Here is a 10129-nt window from a genome sequence, read left to right as displayed (position 1 = left end):
CAAGTGTGCTCACTGCCCCCTAGTGTGTGTGTGGTGTTTCACTTGCATGGATGGGTTAAATGCGGAGATGGAATTTCCCCGGTTGTGGGATCAAAACAGTATCACTTAAACTGCAGTTTTTTAATGTGCTGGGGAAAAACGCCCAGCATTAGTTAGGTCTTTGCTATCTAAACTATTTCTGCTGCTATTGAGCGATAAATGTTCTTTATAAACTTGGCTGGGAATGTGTGAAGACTGCAAGTGGATGATTTGAGATGACTCACTGTATTGATTAAAATTTTATTATGAATATTACTAAACTGGGACATTTTTACCTACTATACCTTGATTTGCTGATGGGGAGGACACAGCCTAATTGGTGGATATAGATGTTGCAATGGCTTGTCTGATATTATGAATTTTAGTACACAAACTCGTTACATCTCTCCGTTGATATTAAATCGTGTCGTATACGTAGGTGACTTTTTCAGTCATCGCAGAGTATTTTGCTATTGTTGATGTTGTAACATGCTGAGAGAGTCGTTCATCAGTGGTCACAAGACGCTGCCGGCTGGATATTTTTGGTTGGTGGACTCTTCTCAGTCCAGCAGAGACACTGAGGTGTTTAACCCTTGTGTGATCTTAACATTCTGTTTACTCCCATTGTCCTATAGGTCCAAAATGACCCGCCCTACCAAAGGGAATTACACATTACAAAGACGATCACCAGTAAACAGTATTACACTGTCATAAAAGTTTACTTTTACACAGTAGAGGTTTATTATTGCTATAATATAAATGTGAAGTAATTAAATCTGAATTAATTATATTGAAAGGGAAAAAACTGTCAACAATCTGGAACTTTTTTGTCAACAGTTTATTCTTTTATAATTTTTAGGAGGTGAATTATAAAAATACTTCTCATAACACTAATAAAACAAAATTTTACTTGATTTTGTGATCACCATCAACTCTATTTAGCACATGTTGGACAGTATGTGCGAACGTGAGAATGGGCTTTGCAGATGTACTTCTCACATGTGCAGCACACAGATTTTGTCTTGCAGTCCTTCTTCCAGGGGTAGAACTGGCACCTTTTTCTTTTGACTGACCCTGCTGCAGCCTCAGGTGGATCAGGACAAGATACAACTCCTTGAACAGCTTCCACAATGGCTGCAGATGCTTCTGTGCGAGGCAGGCACTCCCTTCTCTCAATGCATGGGGTGACAAGAGCCTTTCCCAACTGCTCAAGGAACATCCTTCTCTATATGTAGCCTCGCCACGGGACCTATATACACCTGCTAATATCAAAAGCCCTATGTAGCCACGCAGGTCAATCTCCATATTTTTCCAGTTTTCTCCATATTTCCGGAAACCCTCCAAATTTGTATTCTCCAGGATGATTTTTTCGATGGCTGGTGTGATGAACAGGAGAAAGGTGGATGAAATGTCCTGGACATGGGCAGCCGAATACCTTGTTGGCCCTGGAGTCATCCTTATGATGTTTGATGCTGCAGTTCTTCCCTGGTTGCTGTCTGAATTTGATGAGGACCATGCAATTTTGCCATTCTTTGACAAAAAAGTCTCTCTGTCAGCTTGAGGGATTTCCTCTTCTTCTTCATCTGAAAATGCTTCATCCTCTGGGTTGCACTCCTCCCCATCTTCCTCTTCAGATACATCTTCATCCTCTTGTTCCTCCACAGCTCCTGAAAATATCTCATCCAGGACCTGTTGAGCACTGAGACATCTATTCATGGCTTCAGCAAGGAATGAACTAGGGGTACTTTTGATTCAGGGTCTCTTTATATCCTCTATATTGAATTTGTTTTTATTATGTCTGAGATTGTTGTTTGTTTTGTTTGGGAGCTTGGGTGATATGAGGGGTTAGCTGCAGATCAAGAGTGTAGGTGCAGGTCAAAAGCAAGTTCAACTCATACATCAATCCAGTTTCTGTGTGTGTGTGTGTGTGTGTGTGTGTGTGTGTGTGTGTGTGTGTGTGTGTGTGTGTGTATTAGAGAGTTTGTGTGTGGCCTTTGAACTTTTTTTCTGGTGTTTAAATGCTTTTATAATTCACGGGTCAAAAATGACCCATAAGACAATATTTGTACCCTAGTTGTGTACAGCTCACATGGAAACATAAACAAAAACAAAATATCACTTTTTCTTATGATGGGATCCCTTTAGGAAAAGTCATAAAATTTCAAGTTGGAAAAAGATAGGTCAGGGTATTTTTTTCTACAGCTAAATATGGTAGTGGGTCACTTTTGACCCGCAAGACAACACAAGGGTTAAAAACTCCAGCAGCACTGCTGTGTCTGATCCACTCAGACCAGCGCAACACACACTAACACACCACCTCCACATCAGTGTTACTGCAGTGCTGAGAATGACCCACCACCCAAATACTCCCTGCTCTGTGAGGGTCCATGGGGGTCCTGACCACTGAAGAACAGGGTAACAGAGTATCAGAGAAACAGATGTACTACAGTCTGTAACTGTAGAACTACAGAGTGTAGCTATACAGTAAGTGGAGCTGATAAAATGTTTAATATCTGTAAAAAATAAGATACCATATCTCTGATAAACAGTCTATAAACGGTTACTATTAATATTCTTGGTGCCCCTTTTAGAACTGCACAGAGATACTCCCACCAAATCAGAACTACCTGCATTGATAGAGTCCTCCAATAGAGCAGCTATACCCCTACCTTTATTGCTGCAATTAATACAGTCGTGCATTCACACATGTGATCTAATATCGTGAAGTGCTAACTTGGTAACCTGGGAGCTTTTCTCCAAAACCTGTGACTCACATTCCACATACTGCAGATTGGATATGTTCACCATATCTGGCATGTACTTCTCATTCCTCTGTTTTCTGATGAGTACTGGAATTGAAGAGATTAGAAGCACACAGGGTTCAAAGACCTGCTCATATCATCACCATGACAGCAATGACCCAAAGTATATCAATTTGCTGGAGTGACCTCTTCTTTTTCAGCAGAGGAGGGTGGGTGGAGCTCCTGTTGATGATGAGGTAGAGACTGAAGCTGAATTTCCAGTGGCTGAAATGGTGATCTCTTGGAGGTACTACAGGTGGTGGGTTGCTTGGCTTTGGAGAAAGTCTGGGGGATGGAAGTGGAGATAAGACCGTAGATGTGGGTGGAGGCGAAGCAGGTTAACCCAGGGGATACCAGCTTCTGCATGGCTTCGGGGAGGTTCAGGTGGAATTTTGGTGTCTCTGGCAGCTTACACAGTTGCTCACCGTCATGGTTCTCATCTAATAAAGGTAGATCCATCAGGGCATTCTCAGTGAGAGGAGGATGCATGCCGTAAAAATGAAGCTCCCTGTCAGGCTGCAGACTATGTATAGTGAGATTCCAGAGAGTCCACACCCGCTGGAGTCTAGTCCGTCAATGCACAAATAACCAACATTATTAGAATAGCTTTCCTCTATCTTTACAATATTGCAAAATGAAGAAATGAACTATGCGCAATGTCTCTACAGGATGTAGAAAAGCTAGTTCATGCATTTATTACCTCAAGGCTGGATTACTGTAATGCCCTGCTGCCTGCATTCCAGCAAAAGCCTCAACAAGCTTCAGTTAGTCCGGAACGCTGCAGCCAGAGTCCTCACAAGAACTAGGTTTGACCTCATCAGCCCAGTTTTATCAAAGCTACACTTGTTGCAAGTTAAATTCCGCATTGACTACAAAATGCTTAACTGACACATCAAGCTCTACATGGCCCCTCAGTACTGGAGTGAACTTTTCACTTATTTTGAACCATCACGCTGTCCTAGATCAGAAGGTGCTGGCTTACTACTAGTACCTACTACAAGCTACATCAGGCGGGAGAACCTTCGCATACAAAGCCCCCCAGCTTTGGAATAATCTTCGAGTCACAGAGTAAAGGTTAGGATCTTGTTTGATTGTATTGATTTGTTTATGTAGTTCCGTTCTGTTTTAGTTTAACCTGATAAATTTGATTTGAATTAGAATTCATGCTGTAAGTACTCCACTGCTCTGAAAATGAGCGTCACCTTCCATGCGTTTCCAAGTTTCCCGTGACCTAGACGGATAAGTGGCTTAGATAGAGGGTGAGTGGGTGGGTGGGGGTATGTGTGATTGATTGATTGATTGATTGATTGATTGATTGACTTGCTGTCTTTTTGATCCGTGACCCACAACATGCATGGCAGACAAAAAGCTGGCTACCAGTTTCAATAATCTCTGTACTATCCTGTGTTTAGAGATCATGAACAACTGGTGACCTTTATTACTGGGTGAAGTTAGTGAATAAGTCTTAATTGTTTTATTTTATTATTATTATTATTTTTAATAAACCTTCATATTAACCATTGAAAGCCTGCAACATTGCATAGCGCAAGCATATTAGAAGTTTTTGACCTATAGTCACAAACAAACTAGTACTAAGTTACTGGTGGATGTGGAAAACCAAAAACTGTGATCACGCTTAAAACACGGTTTCAGTGACGTGAAACACGGTTCGAAAGCCAGAACTGAGAGCAGTTCCTCTCTGTAGCTCATCTGAAGAGGAAGTCTGACTTTGTGTGCTTTCTTCCAGCTCGACCTCAGCTGGTCCTCTCGGACTCTCTACTTCAGAATCCACCTTTGTTGCTACCATGTGCAAAATAATACAGGACACAAAGTGGGGAACATGAAGAAAGACTAACCAGCCTCACACACCTGATCCACACTGCTTAGTAATGATTCCTGACCGTCTCTGGGGGCAGCATGGCTCTGTTGTGTTTGTATTAGCCACCCATGGAGGTGAAGGTGAGCACTTATTTATTTATTCCTCTTCTGTGATCCCCAGACTCTCCTCTGGCCACTCAGTGCCAGTGCCCACTGGAACATTGAGTACTCTGCTCAATGCCACCCTACAGAGGGAAATCGATTGAAGGTCTTTCTGCCACTGTGTGCCAGTACAAGCCCCTGAAGCCAGCTCTCAGGATGCAAACGTTTTCTGCAGCTCCCAGTGGACCCCACTCAACTAAGAGTGCAGGCTGTGTGTGTCTGTATACCGACATTCAAAAACTTGGAATCCGCATTCAAACATTTTAAAATAAAACCTAATCCTAACCCAGGATTGGGATAGCTACTGAAAAATGAGTAGTTAGCTTCTTTGTAGCTACTTTATCAAGATTTGTAGTTAGCTACAATTGAGCTACTTTTCCAGAAAGAGTAGTGGCTACATTTTAGCTACTTTTCCAGAAAGAGTAGTGGCTACTTTTTAGCTACTTTTCCAGAAAGAGTAGTGGCTACTTTTTACTTTTCCAGAAAGAGTAGTGGCTACTTTTTAGCTACTTTTCCAGAAAGAGTAGTGGCTACGTTTTTAGCTACTTTTCCAGAAAGAGTAGTGGCTACTTTTTAGCTACTTTTCCAGAAAGAGTAGTGGCTACGGTTTTAGCTACTTTTCCAGAAAGAGTAGTGGCTACGGTTTTAGCTACTTTTCCAGAAAGAGTAGTGGCTACGGTTTTAGCTACTTTTCCAGAAAGAGTAGTGGCTACGGTTTTAGCTACTTTTCCAGAAAGAGTAGTGGCTACGTTTTTAGCTACTTTTCCAGAAAGAGTAGTGGCTACGTTTTTAGCTACCTTTCCAGAAAGAGTAGTGGCTACGGTTTTAGCTACTTTTCCAGAAAGAGTAGTGGCTACGGTTTTAGCTACTTTTCCAGAAAGAGTAGTGGCTACGGTTTTAGCTACTTTTCCAGAAAGAGTAGTGGCTTGTTTTTAGCTACTTTTCCAGAAAGAGTAGTGGCTACGGTTTTAGCTACTTTTCCAGAAAGAGTAGTGGCTACGGTTTTAGCTACTTTTCCAGAAAGAGTAGTGGCTTGTTTTTAGCTACTTTTCCAGAAAGAGTAGTGGCTACGGTTTTAGCTACTTTTCCAGAAAGAGTAGTGGCTACGGTTTTAGCTACTTTTCCAGAAAGAGTAGTGGCTACGGTTTTAGCTACTTTTCCAGAAAGAGTAGTGGCTACTTTTCAGCTATTTTTCCAGAAAGAGTAGTTAGCTGACACACCAAACAAGCCCAACTGACCGTGTGAACACGACACTGCATTTAACCATGAGCCAAAAAGAAACACACAACTAAAAAGCTGCAAATGTACAAGATCATCAAAAAGTGTAACCAGCAATCAAACTTGTACACCCAGACATTCCAGCAACATACGCAATCAGGCGTGACATCATGACCACCTCCTCGTTTCTACACTCACTGTCCAGTTTATCAGCTCCACTTACTGTATAGCTGCACTCTGTAGTTCTACAGTTACAATCATCAGTGACTCCTGACTCTGTTTGAAGTGAGAATCAGGCCTGAATAATCTCTCCACTGCAGCTGCAGCTCCACAGCAGAGCTAGATTTTTAGGTAAAGTAATATAAACCCACTTTACTGTAAAATCATTAACACATAGTTTTAAAACAGTTTTCACAATAAATGGTCGCTGGAGTTGATGCATAACCGTTATTTCACCAACCTTAATGCTGAAGACTGATGCCCAGACTGTTGCACACGAGAGCGAAACGGTAAACAGAACATGGATAATTTGGAGATGAATGGGCTTATTTATGTTTATAAATCGCTCTGGTTTCCTGACACCTTTAATCTGGAGCAACTTCAAACTTCTCTTTCTGCTGCTTCTCATTCGAATTCACCTGTTCCACCTTAAATAGCGCAGCAAGACATTCTGGCACCTCAGGAACCATTGAAGGTGGAATGGGACGAGGAATTCAAACGAGGAGCTGAAGAATGAGAAGCGACTTCACCATTGAGAGACATTTTACAAGAAACTCATGGAGAAGTTTCCTGAGAAGCGAGAAAAGCAGCTACAGCTGAGGTAAAGGTTCAAGCACAGCAAAGTGAGTCTGAGTTCACGTTTATATTTTTAGCCGGTATCACAACATCAGCACACACTGGATGTCTCAACAGACAGAAAATGTCGTGGCTCCCAGTATTCCATTTATATTGGAAGGACAAAACGGCTCTTCGTTTCGGTTGTGATCCCTGAGTTAAGCCTGCTAGTAGGGGGTGATCGGCACATGGGGCAAACCCGTTTGCTCAAGCTGTGCACAGCTCAGACAGGATTGCACAGTCACCACCAGCCCAGTGAACGATCGCGCCCTGTGGTTCATCTTGTGCGGATTGCCTGTAGATTGTAGCGAAATTGTAGTGAAAATTTTGCTATAGCTACAAGCTACAAATATCTGTAGCTAACTACAAAAAAGTAGCTCGCTACTTCGCTATTCCCCCATCCCTGCCCTAAACTTCACCTTGGCCCTAATCCTAATCCCAACCTTAATCTCAGGCCAAAACCTAAATCTAACCTTCACCTTGGTTCTAATCCTTTACTTTAACCTCAACCTAAAACCTAATCTTAACCTTCACGCTGGACCTAATCCTAACCTTAACCTTAGCCTAAAACCTAATCCTAACCTTCACGCTGGACCTAATCCTAACCTTAACCTTAGCCTAAATCTAATCCTAACCTTCATGCTGGCCCTAATCCTAACCTTCACCTTGGTTCTAATCCTAACTTTAACCTCAACCCAAAACCTAATCCTAACCTTTACGCTGGCCCTAATCCTAACTTTAACCTCACCCAAAACCTAATCCTAATCTTCACGATGGCCTTAATTCTAACCCTAACCTTAACGGCAGCCCTAATCCTAACCTTAACCTCAACCCAAAGCCTAATCCTAACCCTGGCCCTAAGCCTAGCCTTAACCTCAGCCCAAAACCTAATCCAAACCTTCTCATTGACCCTAATCCTAACCTTAACCTCTGCCCACACCTATTCCAAACCTTAACCCAAAACCTAATCCTAACTGTTACACTGGCCCTAATCCTAACTTTAACCTTGACCCAAAACCTAGTTCTAACCTTCGCAATGGCCCTAATTCTAACCCTAACCTTAACCTCAGCCCTAATCCTAACCTTAACCTCAACCCAAAACCTAATCCTAACCCTGGCCCTAAGCCTAGCCTTAACCTCAGCCCTTCGACTCCGCTTCCACCCGGCTGGCCCTCCACCTGTGGCGCTTCATATCCATCCGGACATCGCTTTCAATCCCCGTCGCAAATACATTCACCGTGGGTCACGGCTAAACTTCACTACCAGTGACAGTGACTCTATACAATCCTTCTGGTCTAGAACTCGTCGTCCTCCCCGCAATACTGACCGGGGTGTCAACCGCGATGTATTAGCCCACCTGGCAAGGTCGGCTAACTCTTCCATCAAGCATCGCAGTTCCAACGTGAACTTCGGTCTTCTAAACGTCCGCTCTCTTACTGGTAAGGGTCATCTCATCCAGGATGTCCTTCGCGACTGTAAGTTGGACTTTCTTTGTTTGACTGAAACTTGGCAACATCCCAACGACTTTGTTTCTCTTAACGAGTCAACTCCATCCGAGTTTGTTTACATTTATCAGCCCCGCAATTCGGGTAGGGGCGGCGGTCTCGCGATAATTCACCGAAAGCACTGGAAAGTCCTCCCTGTCTCTGCTCCACTCTTCCACTCATTTGAATACACTGCAGTACATCTCCCTGGATCTGCTCCTACTATTTTATGTACTGTTTATCGACCACCTAAACCTAACAAGGATTTCTTATATGACTTTGCTGCTCTTCTCACGCATCTCTCTGTTCTCTCTCCCAATATGATTATTGTTGGTGATTTTAATATCCACATGGACAATGGCAATAACCTTCTCTCCAGAGACTTCACCTCCTGTTTGGATAGTTTTGGTTTGCAACAATACATCAATTTTCCGACACATTCTAAAGGTCATATTCTGGATTTGGTTTGTTGTTCTGGTGTCACCCCTACTCACTGTAAAGCTGATCTGTTTTCCCTTTCTGATCATAAGCTCATTTCTTTTAATGTTAATATAATAGCCTCGAAGATCTGTGTACCTCGTGTCATTACATTTAGGAAAATTAATGATATTGATCCTGTCATTTTCTCTTCTGCTATATCTGACCTTCCGTTTGTTCACAGTCTGTCAACTCTTGATGAACTCATTTCCCACTATAATGTCAATCTTCAAAACCTTCTAAATGCATTTGCTCCACTCAAACACAGATCTGTTTCATTTGCTCGCTCAGCTCCATGGTTTACTTCTAACCTGCGGCTTCTCAAAGCCAAAGGACGCCAACTGGAACGTCTGTTTAGAAAAACTGGACTTACAATACATAGAGAAATGTATGACAACCATATTTTATATTATAAGGACTGTATTGTTTCAGCAAAATCTGCATATTATTCTGGTTTAGTTAGCTCTAATGAAGGTTCCTCCAAGTCTCTGTTTTCTCTGTTTGCCAGTCTAACTAAGCCTCCTGACCCATTTCCCTCTCACATGCACTCTCCTGATTTTTGCAATTCTCTCCTGTCTTTCTTTTCTGATAAAATCTCTAATATCCACCAACAACTTAGCTCTGTAAGAGCTCTCTATACTGAAGCTGATTCCCTGTTCTCCTCGTTGTCCGTCTGTCATTCCTTTTCAACTTTCACTCTTCCGTCTTTATCTGATGTAATAAATATTATTCATAAATCGAACTCATCCACCTGCCAGCTTGACCCTCTTCCCACAAAGTTGGTTAAAGCTTGTCTACCTACCTTGGCTCCTCTCATTACCACTATCATTTGCTCTTCCCTTAATAATGGAACTGTTCCGTTATCTTTGAAAACAGCTTCCGTCACTCCAATTCTAAAAAAGCCTGGATTAGATCCTAACAACTTTGATAATCTTCGCCCAATTTCTAATCTTCCTTTTCTTGCAAAAATTCTGGAGAAAGTCGTTGCTTCTCAGCTCCATTCATACCTCAGTACACATAATCTCTATGAACAATTCCAATCTGGTTTCCGCCCCCACCACAGTACTTAAACAGCTTTGTTAAGGATCACCAATGACCTTTTGATGGCAGCTGATTCTGGTTTTCTCACTATTCTCATCCTGCTGGATCTCAGCACAGCATTTGATACTATTTCTCATGATATCCTTCTGAACAGATTAGCATCCATCGGTATTAGTCAAGCTCCGCTTGCATGGTTTAGTTCATATCTTTCTGGCCGCACTCAGTTTCTTCAGTTTAAATCTCATTCCTCTAGTTTGTTTCCTGTTGCTGCTGGTG

At 42.3% G+C, this 10129-nt stretch overlaps 1 protein-coding gene across 1 annotated transcript; it reads left to right on the top strand.

The window, feature by feature from the left end:
* Positions 1-8001: 8001 nt before the first annotated feature.
* LOC119261863 lies at positions 8002-9882 on the top strand. The gene is made up of 2 exons (XM_037531876.1): positions 8002-8985; positions 9229-9882. Exons 1-2 carry the CDS (start codon positions 8656-8658, stop codon positions 9880-9882), a joined length of 984 nt encoding a protein of 327 aa, XP_037387773.1. The 5' UTR covers positions 8002-8655.
* Positions 9883-10129: the final 247 nt, after the last annotated feature.

Source organism: Pygocentrus nattereri, chromosome 20 (genome assembly GCF_015220715.1).
Source record: "Pygocentrus nattereri isolate fPygNat1 chromosome 20, fPygNat1.pri, whole genome shotgun sequence".
NCBI lineage: Eukaryota > Metazoa > Chordata > Actinopteri > Characiformes > Serrasalmidae > Pygocentrus > Pygocentrus nattereri.
This window is presented reverse-complemented; position numbering and strand designations above follow the sequence as displayed.

Bases quoted from the DNA above. Each gene is read 5' to 3' on its own strand.
- LOC119261863 (XM_037531876.1), top strand. From the start codon at position 8,656: ATGATTATTGTTGGTGATTTTAATATCCACATGGACAATGGCAATAAC. The intron at 8,986-9,228 runs TTTGTTCACAGT...TTATATTATAAG, and splicing joins CTGCTATATCTGACCTTCCG to GACTGTATTGTTTCAGCAAA.